This window comes from Arachis hypogaea, chromosome 5 (assembly GCF_003086295.3).
Source record: "Arachis hypogaea cultivar Tifrunner chromosome 5, arahy.Tifrunner.gnm2.J5K5, whole genome shotgun sequence".
Classification (NCBI taxonomy): Eukaryota; Viridiplantae; Streptophyta; class Magnoliopsida; order Fabales; family Fabaceae; genus Arachis; species Arachis hypogaea.
The window spans coordinates 11,447,701-11,474,851 of NC_092040.1; the positions used below are offsets into that span (position 1 = coordinate 11,447,701).

Here is a 27,151-nt window from a genome sequence, read left to right on the forward strand (position 1 = left end):
GTAAGCTTTGGCCACTTCTGAATGGCTTCAACCTTCTTTGGATCCACCATGATTCTATCTTTTGATACAACGTGCCCTAAAAATGTCACTTGATCTATCCAAAACTCACATTTAGAAAACTTAGCATAAAGCTTGTGGTCCCTCAAGGTTTGCAACACAATCCTCAAATGATACTCATGCTCTGTAGCACTTTTCGAATACACCAAGATATCATCGATGAAGACGATAACAAAACGATCTAAGAAAGGTTTGAAGACTCGATTCATCAGATCCATGAAAGCTGCAGGCGCATTCGTCAGACCAAAGGACATTACTAAGAACTCATAGTGCCCATAGCGAGTATGAAAAGCAGTTTTTGGAATGTCTTCCTCTTTTATCTTCAATTGATGGTACCTTGAACACAGGTCGATTTTTGAGAAACAGCTACCTCCTTGAAGCTGATCAAACAAATCATCAATCCTTGGCAATGGATACTTGTTGCGAACAGTTATCTTATTGAGTTGACGATAATCCACACATAGTCGCATCGTTCCATCCTTCTTCTTTATGAATAGAACAGGAGATCCCCACGGAGAAGTGCTAGGACCAATGAATCCTTTATCTAGCATATCTTCCAATTGAAATTTTAATTCTCGTAACCCAGTTGGAGCCATACAATAGGGAGGAATGGACACAGGTTGGACTCCCGGAGCTAATTCTATGGAAAACTCAACTTAACGGTTGAGCGGCATCCCCGGTAGCTCATCAGGGAACACGTCAGGGAATTCTCTAACAATAGAAACCTGATCAAGACTAGGCATTTTGGCATCAACATCTCTAACAACTGCCAAAAATTCTTGATTTCCCTTATCCATCAATTGCATAGCACTCATAGATGAGATGATGCTAGCTAAAGTGGGACAATCATCACCCTTAAAAACAAAAGGTGAGATACCCGATATGTCAAACTTCACAGTTTTGGAGTAACAGCCCACATTAGCATGACAAGCTGCTAACCAATCCATGCCTAGGATAACATCAATATCTTTCATTGGTTCTAGAAGAATCAAGTCAGCTAAGGTTTCAACCGTATTAATTCTAACAACACAAGACCAAAACACGACTCGAACCATCGTGGATACTCCAAGTGGAGTGCCAACATAAAATAGGTGGGATAATAGTTAAGGTTGTTTATCAAAATGAGATGCAAGATGTGGAGATACATATGAATAATGAGAACCCATATCAAATAACACCCAAGCATCTAAAGAACAAACTTGTAAGGTACTTGCCACCACAGCATTAAAAGCTTGAGCATATTGACGTGTTAAAGGATACACACGTGCCTGACCTCTTCTTCTTTGGCTCCCTCCTCTGTTATAAGTCTGACCACTGCCACCTGCTCTTCTGCCACTGGGACCAGAAGAATTCCCAATAGACATAGCTGAAGATGATGGCATTGGTGTTGTCGGACGTGCAATACCTGGAGCAAAGCCTCCTCTAGAATTAGGACAATCTCTCCTGAGATGACCAGATTGGCCACAACCAAAACATGCTCCAGTGGCCTTGAAACATATACCAGAATGGTAACTCCCACACTGATGGCAGTACGGCTGAGCTGACCTTGTCTGATTTGAACCTTGTGCACTAGATTGAGAGGTGCCCTTAACAAAGGGTCTGGGACTCGAAACACTCATAGGAGTAGATCCAGAAGAAGCAACTCCACCAAAAGATGTTTGAGGACGAGTTCGATAACCCGAATAACCTTGCTGATTAGTCTGACCATGATGAGACTGAAATCCTCCTGCACTAGATCCACCAAAAAATTGTCCCTTCATCTTGGGCTTCTTACCAACATCCTTATAAGCATTTCTCTCCGCTATCCCAGCTTCAATTCCATAGGCAGAATTTAGAATATCCTTAAAAGACATGCGTCTGACTTCAGGCATAAGAGTAGTGAGCATAGGTTCTGCCAACCCACGGACGAATCAACGTACTTTCATCTCTTCTAAATTTACCAAGTATGGAGAACTCTTAGAAAGTCTAGTAGACTCCTTAGCATACTCGGTCACGGTCATATTCTCTTGCCTTAATCTTTCAAAGGCAATTGCATCCTCTACTTGCTTGTTAGCTGGATAAAATCGAGCGAGAAACTCTTCAGTGAACTCTTCCCATGAAGGATGAGGTAATTCAGCTGCTTCCTTACTCTCATGAAGAGACTCATACCAATATCTTGCCGAACCACGCAAGTTGTAGGATACTAACTCAACAACCCATTCTTTGGTGCACTTGAGAGCCCGAATAGCTTTTTTGCATCTTCTAGATATTGTTGTGGATCTTCATCCAATGAATCTCCATTAAAAGTGGACGAATTCAACTTCAAATACTTCTCAATTGGCGGCTCTTGATCCCCAAACAATTGATGAACCCTATGAGACTGAGGAGTTGGCATATTAGGAATTCCTGCTCCGCTCCTATTTTGATTTGTTAGGACCTATAATACCGCATTCAGGGTTTGATTCATTCCCCTTAATTCAGCTGCTAAGTCCGGTTGAGCCTTTCTTACTGCGGGGTTCTCTTGAACTCTCTTGCGGGGTATCTCTCCTTTGCGCCTATCAGCTATCCTTTGGCTCCTTGGCCTTTGTCGAAGCGCTCCAAGTGGCAGAGAAACTGCCCTATTGGATTCAACAGTATCAGGAACACCAACGGCTCCGCCACGTCTTTTCTTAGGTGGCATCTTCCACCTATCGAGTAAGTAAAGCGATTGAATCACCAACGACATATGTATATGGAGTTCAAAGAGAATAGGACAGGGAGAAAGAATCATGAGAACAAAGGATTGAAGACAACTTCCTATAGGCTTCTAGTAACATCACACTTTGTAAAAATGGGCCGACTTCTATTTGTACAATTGTGATCTTACTAAAGAACACTTGCTCCATATTACACAGAAAAATATGAGGCTCTGATACCACTTTGTCATGGCCCGAACTAAGCCATGACTGGCGTTCAAAGGACAAGTCCCTCAGCAAGCCAAACAACCAAATTTTCAGAAGAACGGACAGAATCTCTTCTGTTTCTAGGACCTTACCATTATAAATATTAACTCCCTGTATCAATAATAAACATCTATTTCCAAAGACAACAACAACAGCATATTCCAACTATATCCACAACCACATATACCCAAAATACACATCATATATATATATATATATATATATATATATATATATATATAAAGTTGATAATCAGAGTATATAGTTAAATCCATAAGTCTTACATAACCAACTTATAATTACTATCTAAACAATTCAAGATTCAAAATAACATAACCTACACGAGAATCTTGCCTGTGACATATGGAGCATTGACATAATCTAAATTTTAAGCAAAGGTTCCATTACATATTTACTTAGCCCTTGGAAAGAAGAAGGGCTCACCAAAATGACTAAGGCAGGTGGAATGGAACTTGGAATGACTCATGTATCTGAAAAATATGGGAATATAATAGGGTGAGTTTTGCAACTCAGTGAGCAAACATTACATCTATAACCCACACGAGACAATACAAAATTTACCTTGAAAATTATATTTTTTTCAGAGAGGAGAAATTCATATTAATTAATTATGCAAATAAATAAATAAGTAGTTAAGCGGATAAACTGAAATGGGAGTTCTCAATCCAGAAGTCAAATCAAATCAAATATTACACACTTAGGGCGGCTCCACTTCTAAGGGTAGCCCTTTCCTCTAGTGTGCCCATACGGTATAACAAATTCAACGTGTGGCCTACACGTTAGGCTAACAACCCCCTGCTAGCTGAGATCTGATCCAGATGCATCTAGGTTAACGTCATAACCGCCGTTAACTACGGTTTTCTAGTCAAAGTTCCCAAATCAATCCAAACCAAAGCACTTATAAAAATCTCTAATGCTTATAACATACTACTAAATTCCTAAAAAATCCAATATATATAAGATTGCATACTAAAAATTTTAATTAAAATTTAATGAAGTCAAATGAAAAAACATGTATGCTTTACAAAATATATAAATATCGTCTCATGTGTATTTTTATAAAATTATAAGTTTCACAAATCAATATTTATTTTCAAAAATTCAAAAATCACAATAATCAAATATTTTCAAACTACAAAAATAATGATTCAACATAAATATTGATAATAATATATTTAAAAACAATTATAGATATAATATCTAGTCACAATTTGATTCCAAAGAACCGGAAGCAACTCTAAGCGCGTCATCGAGCTACCAAATGATGTCCAATAATTCTACAACTCTAAAAATATGATAATAATGATATTTGTGAGGTACTAATATTGTCAATTAACATAATCTTACTCATCTTGACAAAAGCCCCAAATTTCCTAATCCTAATAACCCTAATTCGGATTTATACATACCCATAAATATAGAGATGACAAAAATTGGGAATATGATTAATTATTGAGTCAAAAAGTTACCTTGAAACCTCAATAATAATTAGAACTCAAAGTTGAATGCTTCCTTCACTCATTAAGTTGAAACTCTATGATTTAGAGATTTTGAATAAATAGAGATAGAATAGAAAAAAAAAGGAAGTAAGATAATGAAGATGAGTTTGATAATGGTATGTAATTACAAGAAGAAGAGATGAGAAGATGGAGGAGATTAAGAAAATAAGAGGGATGAAAAAGGAGAGAGATGAGATTGGGAAAGGAAGGAGAAAGGGTGGGGTTCGGGAGCCTTCCTCCAGTAAATAAAGGAGATTAATGGGGTCACGTGCTTTTCACGTGTCCCTCCTCTTTTCTTTTCTTTTTTTTTTTAGTTGTAACATATATATTTTTTTGCAGTTATTTGGAATGTGTGATTAAAGAGAAACGGACGGATCTTTAATAACAAAGCAGCCAAAATAGAAGAGGTGTTTCACAAATTTTTGACTAGTTATAGAAAATGGTGTAGTTTAGATTTTTTTGTTGTTGATAATAATGTCAAAAATTATATTAAGAATTGTTTTTAGGTTTTAATTTGTTAGATTTTAATATTTGAAACATTGTTTGATATTTTATTACTCCATTTTATTATATTGAACTCGCTTGTTCCAAAAAAAAGTCACACTTCTAAATATTATTAACGAACTTCGAACAAAAATCAATAAATTTTACTTATTCTTTAATACTTTTTATATAATATTAGTATGGTAAAATATAAATAATAATAAAATTTAATTTTAATGCAATACTCGTAATGTATCAAAATTATATTCATAATAATAATTTTCCTTATAAATGATGTCCGTACGGTGACCTGAAAAGGTTAATTCAGTTTTAACAATAGAACGGAAAAATTCTAAATTTCAGAGAGGGTTAGGGTTGGGGTTATTGGGGAAGCGAAACGTGAATCGATTGACGACTAGTATCAAGTATTCAATTAATCAATTGGCTCTGGATTCGGAAGAAAAAGGTGCGATTGTGGGTTTGAGGATTGAGGAATAAGCGAAAGAAGCTAAGAGGAAAGACGATGAGGAGGTCGGGGATGAGGGTGGTTGCGACGGTGTCTGTGTTGTCCTTAATCTTTCTATATTGGAACTGGAGGGGGGTGAGGGTGGGACCCACTGGAGTGGAAGCGTCGAATTCCGTGTCTGCCTTTGTTCAGAACGCTATCTACTCCAACCGCATCACCATCTTCTCCAAATCCTATTGCCCGTCCGTCATCTTCTCACTTCGATCTCTTTATTATTAGGGATTAGGGATTCCGCCGACTCAATTTTCAATTTTCAATTTTCATGTTGCTAGGTATTGTTTGCGTGCCAAACGCACCTTTGCTGATCTGAACGAACACCCTTTTGTGGTCGAGCTTGATCTCCGAGGTATTCTACTATTCATTCATTCATTCATTCCGTCTCTATCATGTTACAATCAGTTTTTTTTTTTTTAATGTAGATGATGGGTATCAAATTCAGAGTGTGCTTCTTGATTTGGTTGGTAGAAGCACTGTCCCACAAGTATTTGTCAATGGAAAACATATTGGTGGATCAGATGGTTAGTTATTACCAATAACTTGCTGCTTTTGTTATGTCAATCATATCTAGCTATTCAATTTTGAATTATTATCCTTCTTTCCTTCTTTCTTTGTGTTTCGTTACTCACTACTACTTTTTCGCTGTTTATGGCATAACAGATCTCAGAGCTGCAGCACAGAGCGGTGAATTGCAGAAACTTCTCAGTTCAACTTGACATATTGTTGATGCCAAAATTATAGTTAGATTCTCTGTCTTGTTATTTCGAGGGGTCATTCTATAATATCTATAGGAAAAGTTGAGGAGCTCGAATTGATTTCCTTGGTTTAATTGCTTATTATAAAGATACAAAATATCGATATACTCCTTGTGGAGCTGGAAAATGGAAATTATAGATATGGATCATTGAAGTCTGTGAACAACTAGTAAACCACATTCTATTATTTTTTGTATCCATATCTTGACAAGATTGTTTCCAACCGGGGAAAAAAAAAGTAGAATCCTCAGAAAGAGGCAAAGGTCAAACAGTGAATTGTCATATGAACCCTCCTTTCTATTAAAAGTTTAAAACAGAAAAGGCTTTCAGATTCAAATATGGCACACGCATTGGACGAATGGTTCTGCTACAAAATAATCTAACATAGTTGGAATTAACTGTATCGGATGTTTGCATAGAACAGAATTACAAGACAGTCTATATTGACCTAAAGAAGTCTAAATTTGCCTATAGGTGTATGTCACAACACTGTCGTATGTTATGTGCTACCATGAGCAATTATACTTTTTGTGGACACTTAAGAATATGAGATTCCAAACACATGACAATGCCATGGTACAGCTTTGTCTACCAACAAATCTTAAAATTAAACTGTATTTGAATTCTCTCCTCTCATCAGGACGAAGCTATACTGTCGGGTCTCCAATGGCCTTTCTTTGCACAGAGAAAACCCTCTTGTTTTTTGGAGACGGTTATTTCCCACTGCAGGGATTTTAACAAAGCCTCTATTTCTCCAATGGTGCTAGCTTCATCACGAACAATCAATTTACCCTCCGGTCTGAGTATTCTATCAACCTCTGCCATGACAGGAACAAGTTTGCACCTGTGGATCCAAAATAAACAAAATTGGATCAATGTACTGCAATTCCTCTAGTGTGGATGAAGAAGGATCACTACTACCATCCATACCTCTCCTTAAGCTTTGAGAAAAGATGATCTGCATGCAAAATATCATAAGTTCGTGGATAGGTGCTAAAGGATTCACACCAGTCATGGTATATCCCAAACAGACCCCTCTCATAGATGATAGGAAGTGTGTCTGGTGCATCTACGTTCACCACATTGAATACCCAAACAGGGAGATCTTTCAAAGCTGCTGCAAATCTGCACACACACACACACAAACACACACGGTGTTTAGATTATGTATCTCACATAAATGAAAATGTATATAGTAGTAAGAATCTTAGTTGGAAAACTACCCCCCATAAACAGCTCGCATGTCCATGATGTTTCTCACGCCAGACCAAGTTATACCAGCATTACTCAGCTCATCCACAACATTCTTCCAGCGATCATTGTCCGCTGCAAAATCTTGAGAAGCCGGTTTTCCATAGATCCCCGTCTGTGAATCGTTTAGCCAATATGGGGTTTTGTGCAACCGAGCAGGCCAAGCTTCTGGCCATTTGGCTCCTCTCTCAGCCTTGTTAACAGGCACCTTGTGCATACAAGCCTGTAGAGTTACATACCTGGTAATATAACAACTCATTCAGGAAATTATGATCAGAAAAAAAGAACTAAAACTTATGGTAAAACTATATTATAGTCCATTGATGCATGTACCAAGCAGCATTCGGATCATCATCATCCTTGCACAAGGGAGGTTGGTTCTGTTCTCTTTGCTCGTAGCATTGATTTGAAGTTGGTTTGCGAAAAAAGGCAGCACCAACACGGTTTAGTTCATCCTTGTTGATAGTGACAAGTTCCCAGCACATGGTCTTTGTGAGTGCAGTCATTTCTAGAAGAGATTTTATAACAAGTAAGTTGCTATAAAATGAACAGCAATTTGTTGACACACAAGATATATAGCTTACCCTCCCATATGTGAACATCTTCTGGTAGCTTCTGGTATACAGGAGTAGCAGACCACACGAAATAACCCCCTGGGCGCAGAAGTCGATTCAATTCCAAGAGCAACATACCACCTAGAAAAGAGAGTTTGCAAGTGAGGCATGCATGCATGAAGAAAGAAAGAAAATGATTGAACATACCGTCAGCATGCCAAGGTACACGACAACGCGCACAATGCAGGAGATCAAAGGCACGGCTAGGGAATGGGAGCCTCTGAGAACCCATGACAGCAGATATGGCGGGTATCCCTCGCTCGAGGGCGAACTGAACTTGCGCTTCATGTTCGTCTTTTGGCGCCAAAGACATGGCAATAACATCTCTTTCGAACAAGTATCCTCCAAAACTTCCAACCCCACATCCAACGTCCAATATCACCCGAGTATGTTTCCCCCATCCAATCCCAGCTTCAGCCTGACACACACAACCACATTCACATTGGCTCAACATACCATTAACAAATCAAAGTGTAATTCACCTACCTGCTGAAGAAAATCAATGTAGTGGAGGGCTCCATGAATGAACTGGGTTCCACCTCCAGGGAATGTTAAGTATTCACCCGACACCTTCACCCAATTCTGGTGCCCCTTCACCTGTGCTAGCTTTACGTGTGGCACGTTGTGGTACCATATCTGTTCCAACACAAGACAGTAATGATTACTTGTGCTGAGCATGAATGAATGAAATAAAGCGTGAAAGAAAGTAAGTAACCTTTTCCCTGCTGTGAGGCCATTCCACGGGTTTCTTGTAACCCTGGGGAAGAGGAACAAGGCAAGTTGGTGCATCCTCAGGGCAATGCCTTTCCCTGTGCTCAAAGTGCTTGGTGCTGCGCAGTCTCTTTATGGCCTTCTCGTTATCCAAACACGGTATGTAGTCCGCACCTGCCGTCGTGTTGCACACTTGCCACGTCAGCTGATCTTCGCTACCCTCTCCGCCCTTTGACTCTCCCTTCTGCCTCTTCGACTCATCTGCCTGCGTCGACCATGCTTTCTCTTTCTCCTTTTTCTTCTTCTTTTTCTTCTTCTTCTTTGATCCCTCGCCTCCATCTGTCTCTCTCGTCTTTCCCATCTCTCCCTTCTCTTCCTTCAACTGCTCTCGATTTGCTTCCTCCTCCTCCATTTTAACATCTAGGGCCTTGCTAGTTACCTCTTCCACATTCGTGGTAGCATGTTCTGAAGCTACCTCACTTACTACAGATGCAGCTTGTTCCTTTTGCGTTACGGAGCTTTCCTCGGATATCTGAGCGTCAGTAATGGCAGCAGTGTGCTGTTGGCTTTGTCCATCGTGTTTGTGGTCGCCGGACTTGATGGCATCCTCAGGGAGATGGCCGGGGTTGTCACCGAAAACCGGAGTTACAGTATCTCTCTTGTCCTTTTTGTCTTCTGTTATTGTGTCATCAGCGATGTCATCGGCGACAGTTTCGGTGTCGGTAGTATCAATGGCGGTGCGGGTGGAAGTTTCGTCATCAGGGGAGACGACGGAGTTGGAGCTGAGCATCCAAACGCCAAAGATGCATAGTCCAATGAAAACCAATATTGTTAAGGTGGATACGTAAGATGGAGATGAAGATGATCTCCTACTGTTCCGTGACTTGAACAGTGCCATACCATGAGAATGCTTGTCTTTTCGTGTGTGCATGGACACAGAAATGTATGCTAATGGCAACAGACAAAAACTTAGAACTGTTCAAACGTGAAACTTGGAATGCATTGATGATCCAAAAGAGTCGGAGTAGGAAAATTTGACGACACAAAGAAATCTCACTCTACCCCCTTCCTGTTAGGACCTTTTCTTTTCCTTCATTATTCTATTAAATCATTTAATTAATTTGTTGAAGAAGAAGACTAAGAAGAGTTTTTTTTTTCTGTTGAAGGAGACCATTGTTATAGGCCCGCTTTTCGGTTCAATACGAAATGTATTTAGATATTCGGACTTGGGTTATGATTATTCTGAAGGCCCAAATATTCTTTCTCCTAGGCCTTGGATCATTTTTGTTTTCATAAGACGATGAAACAGTCCAAAAAAAAAAGAGGATGGAATAATTATTATCAATTAATGAAGGCACATGAGGAAAAATACAAAACTAAAGACGAGGGAAGATGGTTTCCAAGTCCCCTGACCAAAAACAATACGGAAGATGGATTCCGAGGAAAGTTATTATTTATTTATTTATATCTTTATTTATTATTATTAGTATGTGTAGGGTATGGTTGGAACAAGAGCAACTTTGGTTTCTTTAAGGGAGGGATTGTAGGGTTGTCAATAATCAAGGACCTGAAACAGAAGAATTGTTACTCTCACTATAACAACCAAAATAATAGGTGTCTTTTTTCCTTTTACGGTTTTGTTAACAAAAGTCATTCTTATTAGAAGTTTTTAAGGGTTTTTTAATCAAATACACAATAGATGCATTAACAGCTTCAAATATTTAACTATTCAATACAAACTCACTATATCGAAACATATGTTAACACTTGTTAATTAACTTCTTTTTTTATACTTAACTTGCATATTGAATTGATATATATACTTTAATTTATTATTAAATGAAATATGGAATTTATTTCATGTGAGTTCTACAATATCGTAATTAATAAATGAAAAATTGTAATGCTACTAATCAGCTAAGCATAAAAAATATTTGCTCTCGCTCTCTCCGAAAAAGTTTTAAATCCTAGAAGGCTAATGTTTCCATCTCAGCTAACAAGACAATGACGACATTTTCCTTATTTTTCTGTAATAGAAATTTGTAGTCACTCTCAACTAATTGTTGAACATAGAGAATGTATGTTTTTTTTTTAAGAGTTAAGTCAAATATTTCTTCTTCTTAATGGAAGCTTCGTTTAACTTTTTTTATAAATAAAATTTGGAGTAAATATCTTTTCTAATCTCTAACTATTGTTTGAAGGACAAAACGTCTTTTTCAATTCAAAAATTCATAATCAATTTCTAATCACTTAAATAATTAGTCTAAACATTCTTTTATAAACAGTCTGTTGATGTGTTAAGATCTATTTAAACTAATTACTTAAATGATTAAGGACCAAAAATTTTTAATTGTGCATAGATATTATGTTCTCCTGGTAAATAGTTAGAAACTGAAAAGAATATTTATTTTAAATTTTTTTTCTGTAAAAAAAAAATATATATGTTGGTTCTACTTAGTTCATACTAAGAAGTCAACATTTTCTCCAAAATTAAAGCGGCGGGGAGAAAAGGAGTGTAATTTGCTGGGGAAGCTAAGCGGAGATGATGGACAACTAACTAACTATATATCCATGTCAACTACTTTTTTTTATGTTTGAAAAACATGTGAACCACTTATGCATGTGTGTCTTAAATCTTAATCGTGCTTTTCGGGTTCCGAGTGAACACTGAAATTCAATACCAACCATTGTTTAATTCTTTTCCTTCTTGTATACCTTTCTCTTTCGATGGCACATTATATTAGTTCAGTGATGGGTGGGTTGGCCGTCTTTTCATTCAATCCAAACCAAAAAGCGAAAAACGCACACATGCACAACTTGCTCTACCCACGTGATCAAATCTTCATTAAATGCAACAATAATAATAATTAGTGCTTTTAATATTGCATCCAAACGCAATATATCCATTATATTAATTGATGTGATCCTCCTCCCACCCCAAACATGCAAGAACAAATGTTTTTTTAGTAATTCACATATTATCGTATGATTTATTTTTTTTTTTTTCAGATGAGTCGAACGGTCTTCACATTATATAACACAACACTTTTAAGAATTTTCTATTTATCATTTGGTCTCAACCAAATTTCGAACTCAAGTGTGATTACTCAAGAGGCAAATAAATTATCATTATACCAAGACTAGGGGTGTCAAAAATTCTCAGAAGGTGGGGATTCCAGCGGAGACCACCTCGAATGGGGCCACAATGGTGGGGAATTTTTTCCATAAAAATGGGAATGGGGATGAGGAGCAAAATTTTTCCGAAACAGGTGCGGGGACCCGAGCAGGGATTCTCACCCCATCTCCGATAATTTCTCGAATTTTGGAGCTTACTTAAATACCCTTACTTTATTACTAACATAAGGGGTGTTTTAGTAATCTTACTATATAGGATGGATAGTTTTAGCTCGACTCCTATTGAAAATAACAGAACCAACTCAAGATGATGAGGATCAAACAATTGAAGCACGTCTTCAACAAACACAAGAGGAAGGAACACATATTTTAAGATTTTATTTTATGGACTATAATTTGCTATATTGTGTTTTTGGACTTATAATCTTGGATAAGATATATTTCTATATTTGTAATAGTATTTTGTAGTTTGTTTTTTGATTTTTTGATATTTTTTATTATAATGTTCATATAAATATTAAACATAGGAAGATGGAAAATGAGCCCCGCAAGAAATACGAGGAATGCGAAAAACAGGGATGAGGACAATTATCCCCCATGACCGGAATCGGGGCGAGGATGGGGATTAGTTCTGGGGACGGGGATGAGAGCAGGAGTAGAGAGACATCCCCTGCCCCTGCCCCGCCCCATTGACATCCCTAGTCAAGACCTCAGCTACACATGTTTATTCATTTCAATTTCATACCTTCTTCACACAAACTAGAGTTGGTACTTGGAAAAATATTCCAATGGCTAAATGAGTGAATAGTTTTTGATAGTGTTACATGCATAAAAAACTGTGTACCTCCCTTGTTAGATTCTAACTTGTTTTATAAGGTTGATTCCCAGGCTAACGACTTTATGCCTTTATTAGTCTTAATAGGTTTTTACTATTCCATGCGGTTTCCCGTGTAACTATTAAACGGTTTGTATTTTGTATATTGATTGTTTTGATTAAACTTATAAGTCGGATACTCAAACTTTTACTCTTTTTGCCTTTTACTTTTAAATTTGAAAGAGTTAAAAAAACTTTGCAGGATTCCATGAGTCGTAGAGTAGTGGGCATATATAAAAAAGAGGTGGTGAGTGAGAGGGCAGTATTGATTTCAAGGGTCATATGGCCCACGCCATCTATATAAAATAATGTTATATGTTTTATTTGATGTATAAGAAACAAAAAAGATTAAGGTTTTTTAATTGCAAAAATAATATATACAAAAAAATTATTATTGTATTTTTAAGAACTAATTTGAAGTATTTAATCTTTTCAATAATCAAATTGACAAACATTTAATTTTTAAACCATGTTGACTATATATAACAAGAAGGAATGCTGTTTCTTGAATTGTGACAACCTAATTGATGATGAACTGGTTTCCAACTAAAAGGAGCTGCAGATTCTTCGTGCCTCTTTATTAATTGATTAATTAATTATCTTTCTTTAATTTTCTAAACTTTAATAATTAATAAAGAATATGCGCTTAGCTTGTGACCTAGTGTTAATAATCAACCAGACCTATGTAAGACTATAGTGTTGGGGTCATACTCATCACTCATCAGAGGTTACTGTGAATAATGTTTTTACTTAATTAGTGTAATGCAGCTAGATATAGATCATGGACACACTGATAGCAACTTTCTTGGAAACCCGAAATCATAGGTCAAACTTTGAAAGTTGCAAGTTAATCACAGGAAAAGACCAATAATTGGATCATATTGTTCATCAGTTCCATATCATAATATCATTGAGATTAGACAGTCATTAACTTATTATTAGCCAGATTCTTCGAGTTAGCCCTATATGTATATATGTATAATATAATATCCTCCATGCAGTCCCATCAAGCAATTAGCGAGCTTAAATAATCTGTTTACTGTTCCATATTTGAACATTGATTTATCCTTAAAATAATTATTCGTGTGAATTGTTCTCGATCATCAAGTAGTTAAGCAGCAGGGCCTGTAAAAGAATGAAAGCGAAAAGAGATAAAGAAGTTTCATATTGCCATTATGACGAGTGAGCACAAATCTTATTAAATAATAATAATCATGCAAAAGATATAGAGATGTTGTAATGTTACTTACTATTTTGGGCGGTGCATCACTTTCACCATTGTAGATATGGATGGTACTAATTACCTCATTGTCCAATCAAAGCCCACTACAAAAATTGATGATGAAAATTCCATAGGGCCGGTCACAGCAATTTAAATTAATAAATATAGATATCTAATGTGTTCTTTTCATTTAATCAAGTCATTTGAACAGACATATAATATAACCATACTTTTATGATTGGAGGGGTCGGAAATTAACAACCAGTGTGGTGACACGTTGTGGATTCTAGTTAACAAAGACCCTAGAGGGAAATTAATTAAATCATTTGAGACATTATTTGATAACGAAAATGATAAGTACTATCTATACACACTTTTGGAACAATATATACCAATCAAATTGTTGATCTAAAAGGATCAGATTCTGTCCCTTTAAATTGCAGTAACATATATGTAAATGTATGTGTGTGATGTATGCGTACGTACGCGTGCAAGGTGCAACCAAATCTGAATTCAGTGTGAGTGTGGACACTGAACAGGGACTTTGAAACACTGAACAAGCACTACACACACACACATATATACATATACCATGATTGATGACCTGGGTTTCATAACTCTGTAGGTCGTGGGGCATAGGACAATGAAACTGGAACACACAAGAAAAGAATGGGACACAAAGTCCTTAAGTCATGTGTTGTATGTTCTTTTTGGAAACCAAACCACTTTATGTATGGGTTGGTCTCATTTTTCATTTTACCTCTAAACAACACATTGGGCCAGGTTATCGTCACTCTCTACTTGTTTATTTCGTTGACCCAAATATTTATTTTCTAAATTAACAAAATAATTTTATTATTCATTTGGCTCGTTAATGCAAGGACCTCTTGGGACAAGGAGCTAGCAACAGTGTTCGAAAGTGAGGAGAATGATGGAAATTAAAGGGTTGTTTTTGGTCTTTTGACTAAAGGCATGGTTCTTGAAGTGACATTGGCATCGACTTTCTTTGCTCCCCACATGATCAGTCTTCATAAAGTGGTCTGCCAAAAGAAGAGCTAAAAAAATTAACTCTTCCACTCCGCAAAACCATAATAATTATTGGTCATCAAGTAGTACATACAAGTAGTACTCATCAATTATATTAGGCACAAAACAGTGCAAGTCAATGATACCATTAAAAAGCCTCTAAGCTTGATTAGTAGTGTGGGGATTTCTAAGCCCCCCACATAAATAGTTACGTACTTACGTCCACAACAAGCCTTGCATGTGTTGTAATTTACTGCAATTTTCAAAATCGTTGAATTTTAGGTAAGCTTTGCATACAGGGCATTAAATAATTGATGGAACGTTTATGAAACTTAACATTGTGAACCAAATAGTACTACTATACACAGTTGGAATTCGAAAACGATTTAACTATTTTCTTTTTTAGAAAATCAATTAATTCTCCTAAGTCTTTTTTTTGAAGGGCATAGTATGTTGAGAAAGAGTGAGTGTGAAAAACCCTAATTATTTAATGTGTGAAGAAGTGATCAGAAATGAAATTGTCTGTAGTTGCTATAGCTTGATGGCTAGGTAGAGAAGACAAATAAGAAGAAAGGCCACTTTCTCGGTTATAAGACTCGCAGAGATGGAAAGCCTTTGCTCTATTTGTCTTCTTTTAGATAGCAACCCTACGGTCAAGAAAAATTCCTTCATCACACTCTCTTGACTTGTCAATTTCTCTTTCCAGACTTGTGATTCAATTCACCTCATTTCGTACAAGTTTTGAGAGAATGGAATTTATGATCTTCAATTTCTGCAAATACTTCATATTAAATTCAATTTCTCTTAAGTCTTTCGCTTTTATTTCAATTTTGAATGCGTGCATCGGTAACAAGTATGCGGTTAACTTATTACTACTATATCTTCTTATGACATGCATTAATCAATTGTTGTGTACAACTATTTTTCTTAAAACAAAAACATTTCCCACTAACTATATATATATATATATATATATATATATATATATATATATATATATATATATATATATATATATATATATATATATATATATACTGCATCCCTAGCTATCTATTAAGGACAATTATGTGCATACCACTGTATATACGTGGACCAGTAGTCTAATAAGCTATCAATTAATTTAGTCACATCTATATATATACCTAGCTAATGAATGGTGCATCACATGCATCCAAGCAACAGTAGATTTGAAAGAATTTCGTGTTAAAAATATAATTATTTATATTTTTTATTTATTTAAATTTTTTAATAGAAAATTAATTTTATAATATATTATCAGAATTTTTATATAAATGAATGAAAATTTAAACAAATTAAAAAAATTGTGCTAGAGATATAATCAATTAATTATTTGTGTTTTTTTATTAATTTAAGATAAAAAAAAAGTAGTTTCATACAATTTTTAAAACACATGCTACAATAAAGTATATATGTTAGAATTTCATACATCACAATTAACGCTATGCATTATTGGTTAGAAATTGACTAATAATTTGAAAATTTTGAGTTAAAATTTATATGGGTGATGTTAGGCATACTTTAATTTTTTCATTTAACCACTAGTCTATCTTGTTAAGAAATTATTTAATTTTTTTAATTTATTTGTGGACAATACATATATTAATTATAGGGTATTACTATATATTTAAGTATTTTTTTTTATCTATGTTTATTCAAGTAGGTCCAACGTAACATCAACAAAAACCACTCATTAAAAGAGCGTCGTTACACGCATTTTTTCTTCTTCTTCTTTCCTGCGCTTCTTTTTCAAATACACGCATACGTCCTCTCCTTCTTCTTTCAAGTTCAGCATACCTTCTCCTCCCCCTCTTCCTCCTCCTCCTCCTCCTCCTCCTCCTCCTCCTCCTCCTTCTTCTTCGCGCACGCAGATTCTTCTTCTGCTTCTCCTCTTCCTCCTCCTCTTCTTCTTCTCCTCTTTTGTTATTGTCATCACTAACAACACCAACATTTTGCTAATGGATTATTTTTTTCAATCGAATTGAATAGAATGCAATTGTTAAATTGAATTGAATGGACGCAAGTGTTCTGAATTGAATTGATAATCTCTAAATTGTAGACACAAGTGTTTTGAATTTGATTTTATATAATGGATAGTGTTCCATTCATTTAGTACTATACAATTATTTCACCTTAATGACGTATTCGGTTCATTATGCAGAAAGCTGTTTTGAATTGTTTCACCTGAATGACGTATTCGGTTCATTATGCAGAAAGCTGTTTTGAATTTGATTTTATATAATGGATAATATTTCGTTCATTTAGTACTATACAATTGTTTCACCTTAATAACATGTTCGGTTCATTATGCAAAAAGCTATGTTGAATTTGATTTTATATAATAGATAATATTTCGTTCATTTAGTATTATACAATTGTTTCACCTTAATAACATGTTCAATTCATTATGAATTGAATTGAATTATTTTGAATTGAATGGATACAAGTGTTCTGAATTATATTGAATTGAATTGATAATCTCTAAAAGGAGTAGAACAAGAAGGAAAGAAGAAAAACCTGTGTGTGCAACTTTAGGAGGAGGAGGAGGAGGAAGAAGAGGAGGAGGAGGAGGAGAGAGCGTGTAATTTGAAAAGTTGTTACAACAACTTGGATAGACTTGGATAAGAATTTTGCTTGGATGTAGAGTTTAATTCTTAATTATAATCACAAATTATGCTATTTCAAATTAAATGACTTATATAATAATGATCTTATTTATTGTTATAAATGCTAAATTAAATAAGACAAAATTACTTTTGATTTGGAATTAAATGAAAATAAAATCATATATTATCTTTATGGGCTTTAAATACTAATTTTATTTAGACTTTAGGATTTAATGGGTGCCATACTCAAATATAAACAGTAACTTCAGGATTTCGGTCCCCAACATACCAAAGTCGCTTCAACAACTATTTTTCCATCAGAGAACTTGCAATTCATCAACCACCCTATTAAGGATACAAAAGGTTTTGGTTGAGGAAGACTGAGACAACTCTTCCATTAATTTCTAATCTTTAATTTCTATGAGTAAAGGTACGCTTCCGTATTATGATATATATAATATCAGTGATTCAATATGAATGATTTGAATTATAAAATAATTTATTACAACAAGTGGTATCATAATCATTCATAATTTAGTCAACGAAAATATTCAGTTTTAATTTTTACTATACGTTAATATGTGTGCATATATATATTATATATGAAACGTAACTATGATTGGATCATAACAATAACAAAGTAACTACTCTAGTATGCAAAGAAGAAACTAAAAAATTAAGAAATTATTTCTAAAGCTACTCCTTTTTTTTTTGAATGAACCCATTAGCCATTATCATTGAAATTGATAAACAATCACTAGAAGAGGAAGATCTAGTTACGAAGAGCATAAAAAAAGTCAAGATGGATGGAGAAGATCAAGTAGAAGAACATATAACGATCATACAGAAAGGAAAAAAATCAGAGAATATTAAAGAGTCAAAAAACTCGCTGGAGAATGTTGTTACCCTTATCAATAGTGCATCCGTAGGTTCCAAGCTTTCCTACAAGGATAGGCTGATGAATGACAGGCTTGGAAAGCTGAATCTATATGAAATCGTCGAGATAGTCACAGAAGACTACATCTTCGATGAGGATCTGATGGAACATATGGAGAAATCACAAACTCTTTTCAATCTAAATCTTGTTTTAGAGGTGTCTTTGAAAGAATATGATGAATGGTGCAGGCCGTGGAAGCAAGAACTCATCGTTAAGCCCTTAGAGAAGAGTCTGAATTTACAGACTATGGAACGGTGGATAAACCCGAGATGGACAAAGAAGGAAGCAGTTCGTGTGATGGACCTTGTTGGAGGGTACTTCCTAGTGTGATTCTCTAGCCAAGAGGATGATTCACATACTTTGTTTGAGGGTCCTTGGATGATTGCTTATCATTACCTCTTCGTTCAAAGGTGGCGGCATTTATTCATACTCCAAGAGAATGAGGTTAAAAAGGTTGCTATTTGGATCAAGATTCTCAATCTCCCAGTCGAATTATATAATAGATATTTCTTATGGAAGGTTGAAAAATCTATTGGAACCATGCTCAAAGTGGATGAACACACGTCTATTTACTCAAGAGATAAATTTGCATGCATTTTTGTAAAAATTGACTTAAAGAAAAAGCTGGTGTCATCTTTCTCAGCCTTGGAAAAAGAATTCAGGCTAGAATACGATGGTCCTCATCTAATATGTTTCAACTATGGTAGATACGGATATAAATATTATGGATGTCCAAAGAAGATGAAGGAAGTAAATGATAGACAATAATCTCAAGTAGCTACTGAAGAATAGAACCACCGTAAAGGAAAAAACGCCGCCGCAGTCCAAGGCCAGCCAGCATCAGTGAATAAAGGAAATCATGTTAGGAAAGATCTGATTGCAACAGAAAATCTGGGGGTAATGGAAATGAGAAAATTTTATATGATTGTCAAAAAGTCCCAGAGAAAAAATTTTGTCCCTGCACCCCTTTTTACTTGGCAAAGGAAGACTACAAAGAGAAAACTATATTGTTTCATTAACAATTTTGACTTTTCTGATATTTTCTCATATGTTTATGTCAAACATTTATCCAAACTAAAGTCCGATCATCTTCCCATTTTGCTAGATTTTCAATTAACTCAAAGGGAAGGACTTAAGCCTTTCATATTTCCTGCCCCTTGGGTTATGCATGAGAATTATAATAATATGGTTAAAAGTAGCTGGCTGGAACAAAATAGCTTGTTACAGAATATTAGCAACTTTGTCAACACAGCTAAGACTTGAAACAAAGAAGTTTTTAGGCATATTTTCAAGAAAAAAATAACGTATTTTTCTAAGGTTTGAAGGGATCAACAAAAAGAACTCTTTCAACAATAATCCCTTCTTGGATAAACTCTAAAAAGATTTGTGAAAAGAATATGAGATAATAGCAATTTAAGAGAAGACTTATTGGCAACAGATGTCTAGATATGATACCGTTAAATTCGGTGATAAAAATTCAAAACATTTTCACTCTAAGGCAAATAGAAGATGTAAGAAAAACAAAATCACAGTCTTAAAGAGTGAGGAAGGCGAATGGGTGGACAATGTGGACACTCATAAAGTTTGGGGTGTTAATTTTTTTAAGAATCTCTATTGTTTGGAATCTGATTATAATGACTTTGTTGTTTCTAATCAATTTCCTATGTTACAGGATATAGAGTATTTGGATATGGCTAAGGAGGAATCAAACAAAAAGATTAAGGATGCGATTTTTTCTATGGGAAGCTGGAAGGCTCCGGAAAGCGATGGTCTCGCAGCCAAATTCTATCAATAAGCTTGGGATGTGGTGGCAAATTCACTTACGACTTTGGTGAAAGAAGTTTTTAATCAGCCTCACAACATAATAGAAGTGAACAAGACTCTGATAGCTATTATTCCCAAAATTCCTTCACCGAAAAATTTTGGACGTTTTAGACCTATGAGTTTCTGTAATTTTTGCTATAAAATTGTGACTAAACTTATTGCATTTAGATTAAAATAATATATGCCTTCTCTTATCTCTAATACTCAGTCAAGTTTTGTGCCTGGCAGAGTTAATGTAGATAATATCTTAGTAGCACAAGAGGTGGTTCACACTATGAGGAATAAAAAATATGGAAAATGTTCGATGGCAATTAAAATAGATCTAGAAAAGGCCTATGACAAACTTAATTAGCTCTTTGTGATGGACTCCCTCAAAGATGCAGGGATCTTGGATCAAATTCGAAGTGTTATCGGCTTTTGAATATTGACAACATCCATGAATCTTGTATGGAATGGCTTTCCATCAGAAAGCTTCTCCCCAAATAGAGAAATCAAACAGGGAAATCCTCTTTTCTCGTACCTCTTTATTTTATGCATTGAACGTTTATCCCGTTTGATAAATAAATTAGTCCATGATAAGAAATGGGAACCTATAACTCTATCAAGAGGAGGGCCTAAAATTTCTCATCTCTATTTTTCAGATGACCTAGTTCTCTTTGCAAAAGTGGATAGGAAACAGGTTCAGATTATCAAGGAGGCTCTAAATCATTTTTGTGAGAGTTTGGGACAGAAAATTAACCTTGGCAAGTCTTGTGTGTATTTCTCTAATAATGTTAATCATACCATGAGACAAATATTGAGGAAAGACTTAGTAATCAACCTCACATCTAACTTGAAAAAATACTTGGAAGTCTCTCTCATTCATGAAAGATGCCATCAACAATATTTTTAATTTGTTATTGACAAGATGCAAAGCAAGTTATCTAGTTGGAAAAGAAAGACTCTCTCCTTAGTCGGGAGGTGCACACTTGTACAATCAGTGTTATTAACTATTCCTAGCTACTGCATGCAAACCATGAAGATTCTAGTAGTACTGTGCAACAAGATAGACAAAATTTGCAGAAATTTTTTATGAAAAAGCAGTGATGAGAAAAGAAAAATACATCTTCTTAGTTGGGATAACGTGTGTAATCCGAAAGAGAAGGGTGGGTTAGGCATTTGAAAGGCACAAGATTCTAATTTTCTATTTCTAATGAAACTTGCTTGGGGCCTCATCCACAATAGAGAAGCACTCTGGGTCAAGGATATGCGGGCAAAGTATGGTTGTGGCAAAAGTACCATGCCTAATATTCAACACAGATCAAGTAATTCTAATGCATGGCTCACGATTACTAAAGTCTGAGAAAAATTTAAAAGTAACCTTATTTGGAAACTAGGAAATGGAGTTATGGCTTCTTTTTGAAAAGAACAATGGGTTCCAGGTTTTACAGAGCTTTCGGAGGTATCTCTGATTAAGTTAGATGAAAACAAGCTAAATGAGAAAGTATCATATTATGTAACGGAAGATGGCAAGTGAGATTGGGAAGTGCTAAACCTGGTTCTACCTGAGGAAGTTAAAGATATTATTCATACTATTAAAGCGCCTAACCTCTATGTTGGAGATGATTTCATCAGCTGGCTAGCTAATCTGAATGGTAATTTTTCTATCAAATCAGCCTATGAAACATTTTACAGTGACGGGAGAGAGGACAACAGACTCTATAAACATATTTGGAAAATAAAACTCCTACAAGACTCAAGTCTTTTAGTTGGTTGATTACTCATGATGCTCTAATGACAAATTACAAGAGAAAGAAGAGAGGCCTTACCGAGGATGGAAGCTGCCCAAGATGCCGAAATGATGATGAGATTCTACTCCATATGTTGCGTGACTGTCCTTTCATCTGCACCGTCTGGAATAGCATTGTCAATAGTAACTTAAAGCCTGACTTCTTCAACCAAGTCCACCAAGATGGCTGGAGAACAATCTTTTAAAGTTTACTAAGGGTACCCTATAGACCATCATCTTTATTACTACCTACAACACAACCTAGAGATGCATAAATGAGCTTGTTTTCAATCATCAGAATAATCAACAAGTCCAAATTCAACATATGGTTACAGTTCTAACAGCAAACTACAATTACATTCTCAGCATCACTGAACAGAGTAGCAGAATTCTCAAACTTACCAGGACATTGGAAATCGGGTGGGAACCACCTGAAGAAGGCTCGACCAATTTAAATGTTGATGGCTCTGTCTTTCAACTGGGTAGCAGAGGAGCTAGTGGCGACATCATCCGTGACTCCAGAAGAAGGTTTCTCGCCGGATTTAGTATGAACATTGGGAAGTGTACAATCACAGTAGCAAAAGTTTAAGGATTCTTTGTGGGTATGAAATTAGCGGTGGAAATAAGCATCCTCTATCTTGTAATGGAGTTTGATTCTAGCTGCGTTGTTAATCTTCTCCAAAGTGTAGTGGTAGAAAAGCATGTGGGAGTTTCGTTGGTGCGTTCCATAAAAGAGCTTATGACTAGATCACACAGGGTGATAATTCGACATGTTTTCAAAGAGGCAAACTAATATGTTGACGTTTTGACTAAGCATGGACAAAATTTGAAAAAAGGGATTAGGTGGTTTGAAGAAATTCTGGCCATAGTAGTACCGTTTACTTGTGCGGATGAGAGATGGATGAAGTTTTCCAAAAAAATAAATTGTCGTTTTAGAACACACACACACACACAAAATACAAGCGTGTTTTATTTTCGTTGTGTACTTATATATATATTTATTTTTGTTGCATGCTTAAGGACATGGTGAGAAGTATGATTAGTCATTCTTTCTTACCTTAATCATTTGGAAAAAAGTCTTAAAGACCGTAATGTACATCCTTAATAGGGTGTCAAGCAAAGCAGTTAACAAAACTCCTTATGAAATTTGGATTGGAAAATGACCTAGTATAAAGTATTTGCATATTTGGGGATGTCCAGTTGAGGCGCGATCTTATAGGCCGCATGAAAGAAAATTAGACTCGAGAACAATTAGTTGCTACTTTGTTGGTTATGTTGAGCATTCACAAGGGTACAAATTTTATAATCTTATATTAAGGTCTATTTTTGAAACGAGAAATGTGAGATTTTTGGAGGATGTTGAGTTTGGGAGGGGGGGGAGAAAATTTTAGGAATGTTGTTTTTTATGAGGATTCTGTAACTAATAATGATCAGGTCTTTTTACCTATTATTGTTCAAGATGTAGTTATAGTACAAGAGTACAATTAGAATACTACTGTAGATCCAGTTACAGTACAAGAGAATAATGAGAATATTATTGTTGCTCAAAATACGGTTATAGTACAGGAGAATAATGAGAATTCTCCTCAATTTCAACCCATACAGCAAACTCAACAACCTCAATAAGTGCCATTAAAAAGATCCAACAGAGAAAGGAAAAATGCAATTTTGCATGAATATATAGTCTATCTCTAAGAACATGAAAATGACATTGGTTTGACAGAAAATGACCCAATCATTTTTTTTCAAGCCATGCAAAGTTCTAACTTTGAAAAGTGTATTGATGCCATGAAAGAAGAGAGGAAGTCTATGAAAAATAATGACGTTTGGGACCTCATAAAATTACCTGAAGGTGTAAAATCAATTGGTTGTAAATGGAGATTTAAATCCAAAAGGATTCTAAGGGTAATGTCAAGAGATATAAACATCGTCTAGTCGCTAAAGGCTTTACCCAAAAGGAAGGCATAGACTATAAAGAGACTTTTTCTCCGATATCATTGAAAGACTCTTTTAGAACTATAATGGCACTAGTAACTCATTTTGACTTAGAGCTATATCAGATGGATGTAAAGACAACATTTTTTAATGGTGACATTGATAAAACAATGTATATGGTACAATTAGAGAAATTTTGTATCAAGTGATTCAAAATATATTGTTTGTGAGTTAAAAAAATTCATCTATGGTTTCAAACAAACTTTCTGTCAATAGTAACACAAGTTTCATCAAGTCATTACCTCATATGATTTTGAGGTAAATATCATAGATAAATGTGTATACCACAAGTTAAATGGGAGAAAATACATATTTTGTCTTATATGTTGATGACATTCTACTTGCTTGTAACGATATATGCTTGTTGCATAAAATTAAGAAATTTCTATGGAACAAATTCGAAATGAAAGATCTTGATGATGTCACTTTTGTATTAGGAATCGAGATACTAAGAGATCACTCTCAAAGTATTCTTGGATTATCACAAAAGAACTATATCGAAAAAATTTTAAGTAGATATGGTATGAAAAGTTGTAGACTAATGGATACATCCGTAGCTAAAAGAGACAAGTTTAGTCTCAATCAATGCTCCAAAACTGATCTTGAGAGGATGATAATGCATGATAAATCTTATGCATAAGTACTAGGGAGCTTAATGTATACTCAAGTCTGCACACGTTCCGATATATCATTCATAGTGGGAGTGTTGGGTAGATATTTGAGCAATTCGAGTATGGATCATTGGATAACCGTTAAACGCGCAATGCGCTATCTGAAGAGAACAAAGGATTACATGCTTACTTAGCTGAGATAAAAAAATTTGGAGATCATTGGGTACTCTGATTCTGATTTTGCGGAATGCCAAAATAGTAGACGCTCTACTTCAAACTGTGTTTTCATGTTGGCTAGAGGAGCTATTGCATAAAAGTTTAACAAACAGACTCTTGTAGCTTCTTCAACAATGGAGACTGAGTATGTTGCTTACTTTGAGGCATCCAAACATCGCATATGATTGTGAAATTTTGTCACTAAATTTCATATAGTAGATGATATTGAAAGACCATTAAAAATATTTTGTAATAATAAGTCAGCATATATGCTCCAACAACAAGAGCTCGACAAAATCAAAGCATGTAGACATCAAGTTCTTAGTTGTCAAAGAGAAAATTCAAGAAAAACAGATTTTCATAAAACATATAAGAACTGAGTATATGCTAGTATACCCATTAATTAAGGGATTGATCCCTAAAGTCTTTCATGAGTACATTGTTCGGATAGGTGTCAATACATGTGATGCCTTGGTTTAGTGGGAGTTTATTTTATACTATATGTCCTATGCCAGATATTGAATTATCTTTCTGTAGAATCAAGTTGATGGTTTATTTCATATTATGTGAAATGTTTATTTTACAATATTTGTTTTATGTTTGATCTCAATAAAATTTTAAAGTTGGAGTAACTGAAAATAGACACACATGAGATCACTTGGCATGTAATTTTCATATTACTCATCCAAATTTGATCTATGTCGTTAAGTATATTAGGATGGTGATTATCGTGGTTCAGTCGCGACATTAATATGACAAAAGTTACGGTGATTCCATATCTAATATATGAGATGGATCAGATTGCTAAAGTAATAAGGGAAATAACATTTAGATATACGGATAAAGTTTACAAGTTGTGATTATTTCAAAAAAAGAATATATGTATAGTTCAAGTGGAAGATTGTTAGGAAATTATTTAATTTTCTAATTTGTTTGTGGGCAATACATATATTAATTATAATAACAAATTATGCTATTTCAAATTAAATGACTTATACAACGGTGATCTCATTTATTGTTATAAATGGTAAATTGAATAAATCATAGAATTTTGCTATTGTGTAGAAAGAAAATTCTTTCAACACATGTAAAAATCACGTGTCGAACAATGACATAGGTAGCAGAAATAACATACCAATGCATGATAGAGCAGCAGCGTCAATATGGGACCCACATATTTTTTACTTTATGTCTAATAATGTTTGTTAAATACTTAAATTTACTAGTAACTATAATTAAAAAGAGAATTTATATATGCATAAAAATACAAAAAAAATTAGAAAAATTATAAAATTTTAAATAAATTCCACTATTTTATTTATTGCTAATAAAAAGCTACAAATAATAATTAATAATTTTTTTATCCTTGCTAATGATAACGAAATATACATTTTTTTAAAATAATTATATTCCACATAAACGATATACTTATTATCAAATTCTTAATATATATATATATATATATATATTGTTTTAGAGAAATAAAAATATACTTATTTTCATATTTTATAAATAAAAATATATAACATTTTAATTAAGACTGATAATATGTACTCTATTTGTGGGTAGATAACCCTACCTAATTTGATTGAGTAGAGTTGTTTATCTAATTTGCTGCGAATAGAATAGAGTGCGAGTAGAATTTACTTGTGGATATGATCGAATGCGACTTTAGAGTATACCCTATTCTATTCTACTAGAATTCTTAATATATTATATAATATATATTTAAAATTTATAAATTATATATGTAGTGAATAAATATTAAAATCATAACTTTTTTCTTGTAAAAACTCAAGATAATCACTAAGTTAATAATTTAAATTATTAATTTAATATATTTATTATTTAAAGAGTAATGTTGTAAGAACTTAGAATTAGAAGAAGAGTGATGAAATATTTATCTTTATTTGTGTTATTTTAATTTTATTAAAAATTTGATGATTATGTTATTTGTAATTTTATTTTAGATTTTTTAAAATTTTATTATTTTTAATTTTAATTTAAACTTAATTTTTTATTTTCTATTTTGTTAATATGTATGAAATATAAAATGATTGATTTTTATATTTGCTTAAAAA

The 27,151-nt window shown here is 34.5% G+C and overlaps 3 protein-coding genes across 3 annotated transcripts; 1 reads left to right on the plus strand and 2 right to left on the minus strand.

Moving 5' to 3' along the window:
* The first annotated feature begins 5,274 nt into the window (after positions 1–5,274).
* LOC112800759 (glutaredoxin-C3) lies at positions 5,275–6,596 on the plus strand. The gene is made up of 4 exons (XM_025843148.3): positions 5,275–5,689; positions 5,780–5,853; positions 5,927–6,025; positions 6,165–6,596. Exons 1-4 carry the CDS (start codon positions 5,505–5,507, stop codon positions 6,218–6,220), a joined length of 414 nt encoding a protein of 137 aa, XP_025698933.1. The 5' UTR covers positions 5,275–5,504; the 3' UTR covers positions 6,221–6,596.
* A 30-nt stretch (positions 6,597–6,626) lies between these two features.
* Positions 6,627–8,890, minus strand: LOC112803270 (probable methyltransferase PMT27). Its single transcript, XM_072236698.1, has 7 exons — positions 8,611–8,890; positions 8,272–8,542; positions 8,095–8,205; positions 7,844–8,018; positions 7,483–7,749; positions 7,190–7,384; positions 6,627–7,103 (listed from the first exon to the last, which is right to left on the minus strand). Exons 1-7 carry the CDS (start codon positions 8,800–8,802, stop codon positions 6,896–6,898), a joined length of 1,419 nt encoding a protein of 472 aa, XP_072092799.1. The 5' UTR covers positions 8,803–8,890; the 3' UTR covers positions 6,627–6,895.
* Positions 8,891–8,902: 12 nt separating this feature from the next.
* Positions 8,903–9,900, minus strand: LOC140184821 (uncharacterized; the record flags this gene model as incomplete). The annotated part of the gene is made up of 1 exon (XM_072238001.1): positions 8,903–9,900. A coding segment is annotated over exon 1 (864 nt), but the record flags the coding sequence as incomplete, so codon positions are not given.
* Between the last annotated feature and the right edge of the window lie 17,251 nt (positions 9,901–27,151).

Bases quoted from the DNA above. Each gene is read 5' to 3' on its own strand.
- LOC112800759 (XM_025843148.3), top strand. From the start codon at position 5,505: ATGAGGAGGTCGGGGATGAGGGTGGTTGCGACGGTGTCTGTGTTGTCC. The intron at 5,690-5,779 runs GTCCGTCATCTT...TCATGTTGCTAG, and splicing joins TTCTCCAAATCCTATTGCCC to GTATTGTTTGCGTGCCAAAC. The intron at 6,026-6,164 runs GTTAGTTATTAC...ATGGCATAACAG, and splicing joins ACATATTGGTGGATCAGATG to ATCTCAGAGCTGCAGCACAG.
- LOC112803270 (XM_072236698.1), bottom strand. From the start codon at position 8,802: ATGCTCAGCACAAGTAATCATTACTGTCTTGTGTTGGAACAGATATGG. The intron at 7,385-7,482 runs GTAGTTTTCCAA...GTGTGTGTGCAG, and splicing joins ATGCGAGCTGTTTATGGGGG to ATTTGCAGCAGCTTTGAAAG. The intron at 7,104-7,189 runs GTATGGATGGTA...TTGGATCCACAG, and splicing joins TTCTCAAAGCTTAAGGAGAG to GTGCAAACTTGTTCCTGTCA.